The 15,606-nt window shown below is 54.9% G+C and overlaps 1 protein-coding gene across 4 annotated transcripts in view; it reads right to left on the reverse strand.

Annotated features, from left to right (window-relative positions):
• Nucleotides 1-15,606, reverse strand: part of SMARCD2 (SWI/SNF related, matrix associated, actin dependent regulator of chromatin, subfamily d, member 2) — a 36,922-nt gene that overhangs the window by 3,655 nt on the left and 17,661 nt on the right. For 2 of the 4 annotated variants that reach the window (XM_025195496.1, XM_025195497.1), the window contains exons 2-10: nucleotides 11,493-11,677; nucleotides 6,598-6,640; nucleotides 5,672-5,794; nucleotides 5,375-5,494; nucleotides 4,534-4,629; nucleotides 1,979-2,080; nucleotides 1,341-1,502; nucleotides 789-886; nucleotides 133-268 (exon numbers count right to left, since the gene is read on the reverse strand). In XM_025195496.1, coding sequence (XP_025051281.1) covers nucleotides 133-268; nucleotides 789-886; nucleotides 1,341-1,502; nucleotides 1,979-2,080; nucleotides 4,534-4,629; nucleotides 5,375-5,494; nucleotides 5,672-5,794; nucleotides 6,598-6,640; nucleotides 11,493-11,668 — 1,056 coding nt within the window. In that variant the 5' untranslated portion in view covers nucleotides 11,669-11,677. Of the gene's footprint in view, nucleotides 1-132; nucleotides 269-788; nucleotides 887-1,340; nucleotides 1,503-1,978; nucleotides 2,081-4,533; nucleotides 4,630-5,374; nucleotides 5,495-5,671; nucleotides 5,795-6,597; nucleotides 6,641-11,492; nucleotides 11,678-15,509; nucleotides 15,526-15,606 lie in introns of those variants that run through there. The other 2 variants (XM_025195498.1, XM_025195499.1) reach the window with 2 other exon arrangements.

The raw sequence follows: 15,606 nt of genomic DNA on the forward strand, positions 1-15,606 counted from the left end.
TGACAGCTCAGTCAGTGTGCCAGGATCCCAGCTACTAAGGCAGGGAGAGGGGACTGGCACTGTCTGCCCTAGCAGGATTTCATCTCCCGGATTGGCAGGGCAAGAGCTGGGCAGCGCAAAGACACCCCAAACCTTGGCATCCAAGGAGGCAATTTCCTGCTGGTTGGTGGTGGAGGCCAGGAAGTTGCTCATCTGGGCTTTCAGAGGGTCATCGACCTCAACATCTATGTCATAGCAGGCAGTCTTCTTCTGGTCATTCGGATCCACACTGGCGAGGGACAGACCAAGTCGTTGGGGGGATGCCTGGGGCAGCCAGCCATGGAGCTGGGCAGATGGTCACAGGCAGCCCCCAATCCTCACGTACCCCAGAGGGAAAACCAGCTTCCTCACATGAACCTCAGCCTTACTGATATCACAGCAAGATGCCCCAACTTGTTCCACATTCTGGGTAACCACTGTGGGCAACATCAGCTCCCGCTGCCCTTGGGACCCGCACCCTTGAGGTGAGAAGCCCAATTTTCCTGAACTAGATTTCATAGGTCCCTGCCTCCAGGTCCAGAGCCATCCAACCCTATCTACCCCTGCACCCTGGGTTTAGGGCCTGTCCAGCCACAGCGCATAGAAAAAGCACAGCCCAGGAACAAACTGCTTTCCATCAGGCTCCTCAGGAAAGCATTTCTAGAGCTGGGGGTGGGGAGGGATGAAGGCCCCAAAGCTGAGCTCCTTGTTCCTGCTCCAGTGGCAGCCTCCCTGCCAGAGCCCAACGAGGATGCCCAGCTGTGCCGCACCTGATGGTGTGGTTGATGATGATGGGATCGGGATGTTGCAGCAGCCCTGCCAGCTTCATGGGGATCTCGGAGAATCGCATGCGGATGCAGTTGAAGATCTAGCCGGGAACAAACCAGAGCATTGGCAGCGTCTGGGGCAAGGGATCCTTTGAAAGCACCCAAAGGAGTAAGGCTCAGAGGCACTGCCTAGCGGCCAGTGGGATGGGCTTGTTGGGGATGGGAATGGCTGCCAATACAGGCCAAGGATTAGTGACCCATCTCTGGCTGGTAGAAATGCTGTCAGAACTGCTGCTGAGGAATGGGGCATGTGGAAGAGCTGCTGGTGTAAGAGGCAGCCAGCCCCTTGACAATCTTGGCCCCAGAGCCATGCTGCAGCACCAATGGGCATGTCTCAGAAAGGTCCTTCCCCATGTCCCACACCAGGCTCCGCAGGAAGCCAGGAAGGTGCCAGGCTTTCCCAGCACATCAGGGACCAAGGTATCCATACCGACAAAGACAGCAGCCCTGCCCAGCAGCATGGCAGCAGGAACGAACAAGGGGGCAGGGGCTAACCTGGCGGAAGTAGCGGTTGCAGTTGATGTACTCCTTCTCATGACTGTCCTGCAGCTTGTTGTGTTTGATGTAGAGCCACAGCGCCTGCATGATGTTGGCCCGGGTCTGGGTGTGCACGCCCAGCAGGCGAGCCAGGCGAGGGTCCAGTTTGTACTGCGGTGGCTGCAATTAAAAATGTCCACATTAAAAATGCCTGTGGGGACAGCACTCCCCTTCCTCACAGGGGCCTTGAATCTACTGGGACTTCTTCTGCGGGACCTGGTACATGTGCATCCCTGGGTAGACCACAGAGAAATCCTGCACAAACTAAGGAAGAGGAACTCTCTGCCTGCCCCACATGGCAGGTATACTGTGCACCTTTGCTGGGGCCCCCTTCCCCTCCAGCTCCAAGACAAGTAGCCAGGAGATACTGAGGGCTGTCTATCTGCTGCTCTGCTTTCTCCTGGGCTCAATACCCAGCAGCACCGGGCCACTATCTGTTGCTGAAGGGAAAGGACTTTTCCCAGGATCATCCTCACTTGAGTCAGGCCAACAAAGCACTACCACCCCACTCCCCCCCACACCCCCTACAGTGCTGGGCAGGGGAGGAGAGAGCTGGGAGGCAGCACCCTGCACCCTTGACTCCCAAGGGGCCTTACCTGGTGGTCCAGCATAAGCAGCAGGGTGCATTTCACATTGACATCACCAGGGCGCTTGACCTGGAAGCCATCAGTCTCCTGGGTTGTGGGCATCCTGTGCCACTGCAGGAACCAACAAGACAAAGCCGGTTGCTGCCATGCCCGCAAGAGGGCGCTTCACCCCAGTTATTTACCCTTTGTGAGCCCCCTCAGCAGTCTGAAGCCTCACCCTGCACTACTGGGGGGGAAGGGGTGGCTAAGAGTGCACTGGTGCCAAAATTGTTCCCCACCCCTCCCTCTGCTCCCTCTGTCAATCTTGGGAATAAAAGGCTTAAACAGAGGGGGCTCAGTCTGATAGACAGTGGCAGAGCTGCCATCCTTTGCTGCTGGGTCTCCCAGGTGGGGGGCAGGGGGGAGAAGAGCCATGCCACTGCCACCACCCTTGGCCACAGCCAAGAACCACCACAGAGAAACAACAAAGCCATCATGGAGCCTGGAGGGAGCACTGGCAAGTCCTTGCAGTGAGGATCCCCCATGTAATGTGGGGCCCCTGCAGGATATGCTGGGCAATCTGGTGGTTGCGTCAGAGGATAAAGCGGACCTCTTTAACCAATTCTTCACCTCTGTTTTCTTGTGCAGGGACCGGGACTTCCCTGCTGTGATAGAAGCCGGACGCGAGGGGATCGCCTTCAGACCTCAGGTTGGGGAGGACTAGGTTAGAGAGCTTCTGGAGGGGCTGGACGCGTTCAAGTCAGCGGGTCCGGATGCTCTCCACCCCAGGGTGCTGAGGGAGCTAGCTGGGGTTATTGCAGGGCCCCTGGCACGGCTCTACAAGCGATCGTGGTGCTTGGGCCAGGTGCCAGACGATTGGAAGGCAGCTAATGTGGTCCCCATCTTCAAGAAAGGGAAAAGGGAGGACCCGGGCAACTATAGGCCCGTCAGTCTTACCTCAATCCTAGGGAAACTCTTTGAGAAGATCATCAAGGAGCACATTTGTGATGGGCCGGCATCAGAAATGATGCTCAGGGGCAATCAGCATGGATTTATTAGGGGGAGATCATGTCAGACCAACCTGATGGCCTTTTATGATCAGGTCACAAAGGCCATGGACGCAGGTGTCGCGGTGGATGTAGTCTTTCTGGACTTCAGCAAGGCCTTTGACACCGTCTCTCACCCCATCCTAATTAATAAACTAGGCGACTGTGGCATAGATGCCTACACAGTCAGATGGATTGCAGATTGGCTGAAGGGTCGCACTCAGAGGGTGGTGGTGGATGGATCATACTCGACTTGGGGGGAGGTGGGTAGTGGAGTCCCCCAGGGCTCGGTCCTGGGGCCTGCGCTGTTCAATTTCTTCATCAGCGATCTTGATGTTGGGGTGGAAAGCAACCTGTTTAAATTCGCTGATGACACCAAAATTTGGGGGGAGGTGAGCACGCTAGCAGGGAGAGAGAGATTGCAGAAGGATCTGGATAGGTTACAGGGGTGGGCAAACAGGAACAGGATGTGTTTCAATACGGACAAGTGCAGGGTGCTGCACTTGGGTAGTAGGAACCAGCAGCACACTTATACGATGGGGAACTCCCTACTTGAGAGCACGGAGGCGGAAAGGGATCTTGGTGTCATTATTGACTCCAAGATGAACATGGGCCGACAATGCGAGGTCATGGTTGGCAGGGCTAACCGGACCTTGTCGTGCATCCACAGGTGCATCTCGAGTAGAGCCAGGGAGGTGATCCTCCCCCTCTATGCGACGCTGGTCAGGCCGCAGCTGGAGTATTGTGTCCAGTTCTGTGCGCCCCATTTCAGGAGGGATGTGGACAACATGGAGAGGGTCCAGAGGAGGGCCACCCGCATGATCCGGGGACAACAGGGCAGACCCTACAGTGAGAGACTGCGGGACCTGAACCTATTCAGCCTCCACAAGAGAAGGCTGAGGGGGGACCTGGTGACCGTCTATAAACTCACTAGGGGGAACCAGAAGGGTTTGGGGGAGACGCTGTTTCCCCTAGCCCCCGCTGGCATAACAAGGAGTAATGGGCACAAGTTGATGGAGAGGAGGTACAGATTGGACATCCGAAAAAACTACTTCACAGTTAGGGCGGCTAGGAGCTGGAACCAACTTCCAAGGGAGGTGGTGCTGGCCCCTACCCTGGGGATCTTTAAGAAGAGGCTGGATACCTACCTGGCTGGACTCATTTGAGTCCCGTTTTTTGTTTAGGGTTCTTTTGTTGTTCTCCCGCCCTGGCGGGGGGTCGGGCTAGAAGATCTATTAGGTCCCTTCCGACCCTAAAACTATGAAACTATGAAACATGGCCCACACCTATATATGCCTCCTCCCATTCTCACGCTGAACTATCCCCAGCAAGACCTGCTAACACACGATGAAAGCCAAGGACCAAGCACCTGCAGGGAAGATTCAGCTGAGCTTATATCCCAATCCACAGCTCCACTACTCTCCTGAGCCACCCACAGGGCCAGCCCCAGGGATCCCCGAGGTTTCAGAGACCCACTTCAGGAGGTACACAGGACAGCCAGCTGCCTCAGCCCCACCTGCACCTGCTGGGACACCTCACCTCCACCAGATGGTTGTCTGGTCCATAGAGTTCCTTGTCCAGCTCAATGACAAGGCTCTTGAAAAAGGAGGAAAACTTTCTCTTCTGCTTGCTTGGCTGAAAGACACAAGCCAGTGTGGGCCTCAACCACCCCCTTTCAAGCCACAGTGGCCCTGGGGGTGTAGTGCCAGGCAGGCAGGAGCACAGAAACCCCGTGACAGATCCTCCACCCACAGTGCAGGGGCATGACCTGCAGGTGGCGCTGAACCTGGCTGCTTGGGGGATTCTGGAGGGCTCAACTCAGCAGACCTGTTGGTGCTGTGGGGCTCCATAGTACAGACACATACCAGACCTGGGCAGGCTCAAGGGACTCTCAGGGTACAGGGAGAGGCAGGGAGGAACTCAATAACACTGGAGGCCTCCTTGGGTTGTTGGCTAGGAAATGCTTTGATGGCATATGAGGGAGGGAGACTATACAGCCAGGCAAAGTGCCCCGGGTTCCACTTTGGGATAGTGCCTGCTGGCATTTGAGACCAGGAGCTGTGCAGTAATTCTACATAGCCTCTCAGCCCAGCACAGAGGGCTGTAGGAACAAGAGCATATGAGCCAACACAGAGTCCATGCAACACTAGCTTTGCTCCCTGGCTAGCAAAGGTAAACCATGGGCTGGGAGAGGGATATGAGCTGGCCACCTGCGTGAGGTAGGGATGGGTGGTAGGTGGGCAGAAGTGGGACCAGCACAGCTCCCCCACATACTCAGCTGGAGAAAAGGAACTTGTTGCCATGGCCCCACTGGGCAGCACCAGACAGCATGGAGTACAAACACGTGTGCATGCAAGGGCATCTCTGCCCACATCCTTACATCCTCCAGGAGTTTGCCTTCCACACGCAGTTCCCAGGAGGCTACACGCTCCCCGCCATCCCCCTCCTCCTTGGCCGGGCTGAAGGTGTTGGAGATGTAAATACGCAGCTTCCGCTTTTGCTGTGAAGGAGAGAGAGAGAGAGAAACACAGGGACACTCAAATCAAGCAGCGAGCTGGCAGTGCCCCAACCAGGCTTCCCTGCTCTTAAGAGTCCTGGATGCTGAGCACCTCTGCCCACCCAAGCCAACTGGGGCTGCCCAGGCAACAGCTTCCTTCCCAGGGACAATGCCTCATACCGTCAGGGGCTTTTTGATGGCTTCCTGGATTTCCATCCTTTTTCTGGCAATGGTCTGGTCCAGCTTGCGCTCAAAGGCAAGGAGGTCCATGTAGGCCTGAGATTCTGGGACAAGCTCCCGGATCTACCAGACAGAGAGAACCAGTTACAGAGCACCCCCAACCCACCAGGAGCATCCATCACACTAAGTCCTGCACCATTTCTACTGTTTCCACGCACATCCCCCTAGTCACAAATGACTAAACTCTGCACCCTGAACTCACCAGATGGTCCCTGGCAAAGGGAAGCACAGCTCACCCCACCTGGCAAAGTGTGGATCCTACAGCACTGCAAAGCTCTCCCTTGCAGAGAACACTGCTTTCATGCTCAAACCCAGCAGCTGAAGGACTGGCCCTTCATTCCTTCTCTTTCCCCTCTTCCCAGGTAAGTCCCAGAACGTGAGGGTGCAGCCCCTTCCCACTCTGTGCCTGCTGCAGCCTCCTCTGTGAAGGTGATTAGGAGCCAAGAACTCCCTGCTGCCAGCACAGTCCTGGGTGGTGACTACTAAACAGGCAGCTCAAGGATAAGCAACCTCGCCTCTAGGACTATGACATGGCACATCATGAAAGTCAAAGGCTCAGCACAAGAGCACTGCTCCAGATGTCCCCTAGAATCCAAGGTACCATCACTTCTTCCCCACCCCCATGCTGGAGAGGAGCCAGGGGGATCATCTGCCCCCACTAGCTACATAAAGGATCTTGTCTCCCCTCATCCCCAACATCACTGAGGGCTCTAGACCCCAGGGATCTTTCTACCCCTACCCAGGGGAGGGAGATGGTCCCTTTTCATCCCTTTCTTAAAGCCCTGTCCACTGACATCAGTGCACCCTAGCCTGGGGCTGAAGCCCGCACTCTTTGCCTGCTTCATCATCAGAAAGGCAGCACTTACCCTCTGTGGTAAGACTTTGTCAGCCATCTTCCTCCTTTTCACCCTGCAAAAAAAACATAGGCTAGTAGGAGCTGGGTGACAGCCATGAGGACATGAGATAACGTGCATCCTGCTGCCCATCTGAAGAGTAAGGAATTTGCCTTACTGCCCAGGCTCAGATGCTGGTCCAGCCCGTGGAGCTGGGACCTGCCAGGAACCTTACAGGCCAACCGAACAAAGCAGCTTTCCCTCATTTGCTGGTCAGTAGGGCCTCATACGGACATCCAGTTTCTCCAGAGAGTTGCTGCTTTCCCAAGAGAAACCACAAGCATACAGATATTCATGCTTTTTCTCTCACAGTAAAAATGGCCACTCCATGAGAAAAGTAACCTGGGAATAATCAGGGTTAAACTACTCCCAGAAGAGTTTCTCCTGGGGGTTGCAGGGGGAGGGGGGGAATGTCTGTATATGCTGTATATCCAAATGGTAACCAGTCCTGGACCCCAGACACCAGGAGATGCTGTGCATTAGGTAGACAAGTCACCTATATGGGACTGTGGCCAGGAGGTCCTCACCCCGACTCTAGACACAAATAATAGACAAGAGCATAGAACCCAGCCCAGAGTGTCTACCAGGAGGTCAGGCAGTATATCTTAGAAACCAGGACAGTGAGGATTCATAGGTTCTCTTCTGGGGTCATGCCAACTTCTCCTGTGACCTTGGGCAAGATGCTTCCTACCCTGCTGTGCCTCAGTTTCCCCACCTGATAATGTCCACCCTTGTGCTTTACCATTTCCAGCTGCAAGGACCCAATGGAAAACAGTTCTTGGAGCAGCGAATCCTGTTCTGGGACTGTTGTAGTTTAACAGCCCTGGCAGGGTAAATATCCCAACTCCCAGCTGTGATTCCAGGTATGGAGTATGAGCCACAATGCCCCATCCCCAAACAAAACCGCTTGCTCAGAGATCTCTCAGGCCTGCCAGGGCAGGCAGCAGTCACAGCACAGGTGAGGCTAAGACAAGAACTCCAGGGTGACTGCAGGAGCTGCAGAACTGCCTGGATCAGCCTCATCTCCCAACTCACCTCATGCTCACGCTCACCTCATCTGCACCAGGCCGCTGCACAGGAGGTCTGCAAAAGCAGGTTCTCCCTGGCACCGGAGGCCTGTCACTCCTTTCTGTACTGTCACACCTGCACACATGGCGACTCCAGCTTGCAGTGTGTGGTGCAGGCACAAAACCACCCAAAGACCTAAGGGTCATGGGCACTCTTGAGAATGCTGGCAGCCTCCTTGCCTTCCCCAAGCCCTCCTGCAAATCCATCCCTGGCTGATAGCAAGGGAACAAACCAAACCAGCTCCATAGTTTCAAGGCTGTGCTGCTTTTGAGACAGAACAGCCAGAGAGGAGAAACCATCCCTTCTCTCCGAGGAGTGCCTTGTCCACGGCCCTCCCAGATACTCCCCCACATCACAGCACCTGGCATGTAGCCCATGAGAGACTTCAGACAGAGTGGGTCTATCAGGGGGCAGAAGCAACCGAGAGCTGTCTTGGAGCAGAGATTGAGACTTTCACTACCTAAAGAGCTTTGTCAGTCCACACAAAGATCCCTTCTGAATGCACTGCAGGAACACTGCAGAAGGACTCCAGCATCCTGTGTCGTCCTAGCAAAGCTGGAGGCTTCTGCTAAAGCAGTTGGCACTCAAGCACTGGCGACACATAGGGGGTGCACACAGGTGCATTTGCACCCCCTGAGCGTGGCGATGCACCCCCTACAAAAAGGCACCGCCAACACTGTCAGCGGCGCCCGTGGGCAGTCGTCGCTTGCCCCCCTGCCCCCCACCACTGACAGCATCTGCGGGCAGTCAGTGATCTCACCACCCCCCACCACCACCAGCGGCATCTGTGGGCAGTCAGCACCCGCCGCTGGCTGCTGCCAACGCTGCCAGCAGTGTCTGTGGGTGGTTGCCCACCCCTGGTCAGCGCTCACCACCAGTGGCTTCTGTGGCAGCTCCCCACTTACCGCTGCCGTGCTCCCACCGCTGCTGTGCCCCCCCAGTCGCTGGGGGCACATGTCGTTCATGCACTCAGGTGGCTGTTGTGGACACCCTGGTACCCCTAAAAGCTTCTAGCACTCATGCCCTGCCATCTCAAGACTATGCCAACGGTCATTGAGGGCAGCTCACACAGGAACCTGGGAGGCCAAAGGTCTGAAACTGCTGCTCATGCAAGCCTAAATGTTTCTCTGGGAAAGGGGGCAGGGTGCTAACCAATACTGACAGGTCTTTGGAGGGGGATTTTCTTCTGTGCCATTGAAAAGGCAGCTGGAACCCAGGCCAAGAGCATGTTGACTTGTGGCTGAAGGTGCAGGTTTGCCCAACAGCCCTCAGGTGGCTGAGAAGAGAGCTATACCAGTCCAGCACAAGACCCAGTCATACCACAACTAAAGCTATGGATGGAGTGAAGCTGGAAACCCTGCAAGATCACGTCTTGCTCCAGGGGAGGGATCCCTCACTCGGCACGGGCCAGCCGCCTCCCTCCCCTTCCCCAGTGATCAGAATTCCAGCTCTGCTCAGGAATGTCACGCAGACGCACAGGCCCAGCGAGTCCCCTGAGCAAGACTCTCCCCTCCCCCCCACCCCACAAAGCCTGTGGCCAAGAAGCAAGTTCCGTGGCAGCACACAGAGTGCCGGGAACTTCTGGCCTGCATTACCCCTGGGCTCTGCTAAGGGAATGCAAATCCAAGGGTGTGGCTCAACAGGGCCAGCTGTAGAGCTGGGGGCAATATACCTGCTAGCAGGCATCAAATTAATTGGGCTCCACTGTCCAGCCCCAGCAGGGAAAGGACCCAAGCATCCACTAGGCCCAGGAGATCCTGCCCTGGGAAAACAGCCCAGAGCAGTCAACAAACCCCAGTGCAAACAGAAACAGAGCAAAGGGATTAGCAGCACCATAAACAACTCGGGAACTGCCGGCACAGCAGGCACAGCATGCCCCCACCCCCCCACCCCAGTTTGGTTTGCAGGGAAGACCAAACTGGGGGAGGAAGCCTCCGAGAGCCGCATACCACAGGATCCAGAGGGCTGTGTGCGTTTTCTTCTGGGGCTCCAAATGGGAAAAGGTCTCCCGGAAGACCCTGTACAAGGACAAGAGGGCCAGGGCATGCCAGACATCCTCCTATTCCTGCGGGCCAAGTATGTGAGCATGATCTGCAAACTGGTGACGGATGCAGAAGCCAAAACCGCTTGCCTTGTGAGGTACTTTGCGGGCCACATCCTTAGACACTAGGGGGTATTCATCCTGACCAACCGTAGACCGTGGATCATGAGAGCGCCGTGGTTCTACGAGACCCTGAACCAGTGCCGCAGTGTGTACGGTCTGCAGAACGCAGGCCCGGCAAACATGAGAAACCACAGGAAGATCCAAAAGATGGTGAGACTAAGGGACATCACGTCACCCGTGGACCTGCTCCTGGGTGACGCATGGCAGGCCGTGTGGGAGCGCATCCACCACAAGGAGCTGCACAAAGATCACAGGGACCTGAACTGGCTCATAGCCCACCAAGCTCTGCCAGTGAGAGCCCGGAGGCATAGAGAGGGGCAGTTGGGGAGACCCAGCTGCCTGTGGCCCAGCTGCCACGGGGCCACTGAGACAATCAAGCATCTCCTCTGGCTCTATGCCAAGGAGGCATGGAAAAAGGTAAAACAGCTCTGCAAAGCAGTGACTGGTGTCAGCCGGCTAACCAGTGAAGCAGCACTATACAGGCAACTTGCCAAACATCAGGGGAGCCTGTCGCCCTGTTTCAACCAGTTTGCGTTCTGCGTCAGGAGTGCCCCGCGGAAGGCCAGGAACCTCCTGCTGTACAGACAAACGGACATAGAGGTAGCGGGCTGCGTGAAAACGGCGCTGAGTGAACTCCAGATCTACTACCAGAAATCGGTAGTAGAGGACAGAGAAGACGCAGCAAACGTCATCTGGCACAGGATCACACAACCCCCACCCACCCAGCAAAGAAGAGGAACAGACAAGCGGATCAGAGGACAGTGACAGTGACAGCAGCGGCAGGTCCTCCAGCGGAAGCTGGAGCGACAACAACAGAGAGGGCGTTTGAACTGATTATGTGACCCCGGAAGCGGGGCAAGGGTGGAAAGGAAGGAAGGGCTAGTCTGAGGGACCGGCATGGACTTAGTTTGTTTTGTGTGTGTTGCACACGTTTGTGGATACTGTAACGGGTTCGGGTGGCCAGCGGGCCTTTGTGCGGGTACGGATTTCTGTAATGGGAAAGGTTTAATCCTTTTGTGGTGTAATGGGTAGAGTGTTGATATATATAACTTTATATTGAGAGACATATATTTTTACAACAACAACAAAATATCGGGGGCACGGAGATACAGCCCATCTCCAAATCCACGTTCACATCTGCCAAGGACAAGCAGCCAAGTATGCCACTCAAAGGGAGAGAGAGAGAGAGGCCCCTAGCCAGTCCTGAATCAAGGACTAGAAACCCCCAGCACCACTGAACATCCTTCCCTTGCGCTGATTAACTGGAAACGGAACAGAGAGCAGGAGAGCCGAGATCTAATCAATCCCTGCTCAGGCCACCTCCCCCCAGCACTATCTTGAGAGACTCCAACATACTGCGCGTTGGCCACTCAGCCATGGAAATCAGCTCCTCTGCCCAGGCACCAGCCTCCTCCTTTGAACATGGGTAAAAGGGAGGCAGCAGAAAGCCCAGTGACTTGCCCAGGATCATAAGGAGACCATAATAGGGCTGGGAGCAGGATGCAGGAGCCCAAGCCTACTCTAGTACACTAAGCCTGGCTGTAACAGGGTCTCTCTCCACTTGTCTGATCCCAGGGGAGGAGCTGCCTTCACTCACACCATGCCCTACCCAGAAGGGTAATGATCACATCCTTACCCTCGCCTCTGGCTCGCCAGTGGTGGCTGCGACTGTGGCGCAAGCAGGCGTTTCCGGAAGGGGTCCATCATCGACTGCGGCAGGCCTGGTCTCATGGGACTGGCTGCTCCATACGGCGGTCCTGAAGGCGGCCCCACCTGCAGCCCTGTCATTGGCATCCGGGCGCCTGGCGGCATCCCAGGGCGCTGGTGGGAGAGAGAGACAGAACAAGGCGTGACCTCAGGAAAGCCGGGGCCTGAGCTCTAGCAAGCACCTTAAAAAGGCCCCTGAGCAATGCAGCCCGGGAGATGAAGTGCACACCTGCTTCGGTGACACAGAGCACTGGCCGGGCAACCTGCGTCTGAGAAGCTCTCCTGCCAGGGGAGGAGAAGCCCTGATCCAACAGGCCTGGGGAGCAAGTACCAGTGATAACAGGGAACCTAAATAATAGCCTCCCTCTGTTACTGCCATTCACAGGGTAACTATGGGCTTGCCCACACGAGGAAGTATACAGTCTAGCATGGGCACTGTGCAGACATGCACCCTCTCCCCCAGGCTGGGCACAGAGCATCGTGACTTGCCGAGTTGCAAGGGGGCAAGGAGAGGGCGCCCAGGGAACGGTCACTCAGTGAGCTGCAGCACAGGGTGGGGACATGGAGCGCCAGCAGCAGCACTGTTGGGTGCAGGGCAGGGAGGGGCCCACTGGCAGAGCAGCAAGGGTAGGGCCAGTGCACCAACTGGCAGCCTGGGTTACTGCAGAACAGACGAGCAGGGAAACAACAGAAAAATGCAGAAGTGCAAACCGCAGGCAGCCTCCACCCCCCACACTAACGGACTTGAACAGCCTGCTGCCAGTGCTCGGGGAATCCCCTTCAGAGAGTCCAGGCAGGTTTCACTTCCCTCTCGGGGGAGAGGGAGACGCTGGGACAGAGCTCCCACCACTTGGGCTCTCGCTGCTACAGCTCTTGGCGAGAGGGACCCATAAGAATAACTGTGCTGTAGGAAGCAATTCCCTGCCACATGGATCCTACAGCGCTGGGACTAGGCAGAGACCCACAATGAACTAGGCCACTGTTGGCTCCATGCTAGCACAGTGCCCCAACAGCACAGCACCCAAGTGCTGGTTTGATCCTCAGGTTTCAGCCTGACGTAGGGCACGCGTCCAGGCATCAGAAATCCACTTCCCATTTAAATCAGCTTTTTATTGATATCACTTGTACAAATAAGGTGTGGGTAGCTCAGAGAAGGGCCCATAACCATTAGGGAGAGGCTGAGACTGAGAAAATCCAGTGTCCCCAATGGCACTACTGACCCACACGACTGCTGGGAGAGGAGGGAATCTCACTGAGACACAAAGGTCCCATCTAGCAAAGGAGGTTTTCTACATTAGATGAGTCCTGACAACGCATCTGGAGAGGAGTTTGACCCTGTGACCTCTGGTCTCCAGGGACTGAAGTCCATGACTGCAAGCCTAACCCCTTCCCCCCACCTTGCTTTCCAAAACAGTCACATGGGCCATATATTTTGCGGCATGCCCTTCACCTGGAAGTCCAGGGATTGTCCTTGCTGGCCATTAAGGGGGAAAATGAAGCCTTCCATGCTGATCCCCACAGTCTCTGCAGACAGCAGGGCTGCACTGAATAGAAAGCTGCAGTCAGTTTCTCATTTCCTAGGCTGCACACTGCCCTTTGCCATCTGACATATTGCCAGCGCAGTCCCTGGCTGGGGAGGCCTTCTGCAGTCCTTAGTTTGCTCCAGCATTGGCTTAGTCGCCTGCTTTGTGGGATCAAAAAAGGGCTTCTCAGTGCCAAGAAGCTAGAGTGGCTGGGAAAGTCACCGAGCCAGCAGGGCAACATTTCATCGCTGCCGGCGCTTGCGGACATGCTGAGGCAGCGCCCATTGTTCTCCATTCCTTCCTCTTGTGCCCAACATCTTAAGGCAGACTTGGACCATTGAGGACCACTACAAACAAGTTGCTCCCAGAAAGAAGGAGCCTTTGTCTACTGAGCTTGGCCTGCTTGGGAGGAGGGTTCACAAGAGAGAGACTCAAGACGCTTGTCACAAACAGTGGCAGCACTTTACAGGTGCTCAGACAGAAGAAGCTGAGGCCCTTGATGCCTGGGAACAATTGGCATACTTAGTACTTGAGCTCAAGACCTCCAAATGGGATTTCAGCTCAGCCTGCTCTACCCAGGCATGGCAAATGCAATAAAATGAGTGAAGGAAACCTGCAGGCTGCAGAGGGAGGGATGAGTGTCCTACAGCCCTCTGTTCCAGCTGCCTGCTTTAAAGATCTTATCGCCTGGGGCATCCATCTCTGCCACACTTTGTGCTGCTGCAGGTGACATTTTATGTGACCTTAATGAGCTTGTGTATAACCTGAAACTTCACCTGAAAAAAAACAGATGCATTCAATGCAGGCAAGTGGCATCAGTTTAGCAGGCCTGGTCTTTTTCCAAGCCAGCAGCAAGGCAAACCTCCTTCACACATTGCTCTGGGAGCAGGCCAGGACACTGTTTCCATGGCTCATGCAACTGATGACAGACTCCCCCCAAAAGGCCTGTTAGCACAAAGCGGTTGTTTGTGAAGGGGAAGCTGAAGCGGAGACCCACCAACTTCATCTCCAAAGGAGCCTTTAAAAGCCCTTAAAAGAACGCAATTCTTAATCCTTGTTCAGCTGGGCTGAATTCATGTTGCCAACCTAAGAGCAAGAGGCTCTGATGCTCACAGGCAACATCCTGAGACCCCAGATCCCACCAAAAACACTAACCTAACAGGAAACTCTTCCCAACTCTCTACCTAAGCACACCTAACTTTCCTCTAAGTTGGTCACAGAAACATCAGAAGTGCCAGAACTGATGCTGCCTCTGCAATAAGGAGCCAGCCTCTTGCTGGTACAGCCTCCTGAACAACTGCACCTTGAGTAGGTCCTTCCAGTTACAGGATATTCCAGGGCTGGCTAACGAGCATTTCAAACAATGCCATGTGGATCAATCTGCCCTCATTTACCTAGTCATGAAAATGAAAAACTTTCTGGGGACATTTTATGCATTTACTTTTGTGGCTCATAGCTTTTCTGTCCCCACATATGTCAGGTTCTCTCCCCAAGAGAGGACCATTCCTCAAATATTCCGAGTCCTCCCCTTTCACAGTTGCTGCTCTCTCTCAGCCCCTTCTCTCCTTACCATTTCCTTTTCCCAAAACACGTACCCCCATTCCCCTCCAGAAGTGTGCCCTCCTCATTTCCCCCCTTGCTGCTCTGGTGGAGAGGAACCACTGTAACAGTTCTACAGAGCTGCTTGTACACACACTTTTGACCAACATAGAAGTGAAATTTGGAGAAGCTTGGGCTAGGGGCCTAGTCGTAGAGTGCACTAACCCCTAAAGACCATATCTCCTCATTTGCCAGGCGCATCCCCTCCACCACCCCATATGCACTTTGAGATCAGTTGGGCAGACACTAGCAACACAAATCAGCTTGATGCCTCTTCCACCTGGGGGAACAGCCAAGGACAGCAAGGCTGGAGTACTGCATCTTGAGCAACTGCACAGATGTTTCCTTCACTCTGCTCCGTTACAATTGTGCAAGTCCACCAAAGATGGATGGGGCTGCACAGGAATGGCTCAGAGCCCAACACAGCTTGTAGGCCCTTTGCTGTGAGGAAAACCAAAGGCAGGAGTCTAGATCCCAAGGGCCGGCCCATTCCAAAGAAAGTCGCACGGGTGCAACACCAAGGCTCACCCTGGAGTCACTTACAGACCAAAGAGCCCCACAATGTCATTAGGGATTCACTTTGGAGATGAGAAGGTCCTACAGCTACCATGGGAGGAAGATGAGCAACTTTCCTGGAACCCCCTACTACCCTGGTGTTTCTCAGCCTGAGTTAAAGCAGTGGATCCAAGCAGCAGGGAAGCTGATTGGGGATCCTCTTCTATAATCCAAGAAGCTTGTTGGACTCTGTGGAGAAGATTACTTCCCAAAATGGGAAGCACCAACATGAAATATTATTAGACTGAACCAGCTAGCTTTTATCCTACCTCCACTAGAACCCAGGACCAGACAAGAATGGCAAGTTGAACGTATTTCAATGTGTTGAGGAGTCAACTGTCCTGGGCTAGGAGCTCTCTGGAGCAG

Source organism: Alligator sinensis, unplaced genomic scaffold, assembly GCF_000455745.1.
Source record: "Alligator sinensis unplaced genomic scaffold, ASM45574v1 scaffold1756_1, whole genome shotgun sequence".
NCBI classification, from domain to species: domain Eukaryota; kingdom Metazoa; phylum Chordata; order Crocodylia; family Alligatoridae; genus Alligator; species Alligator sinensis.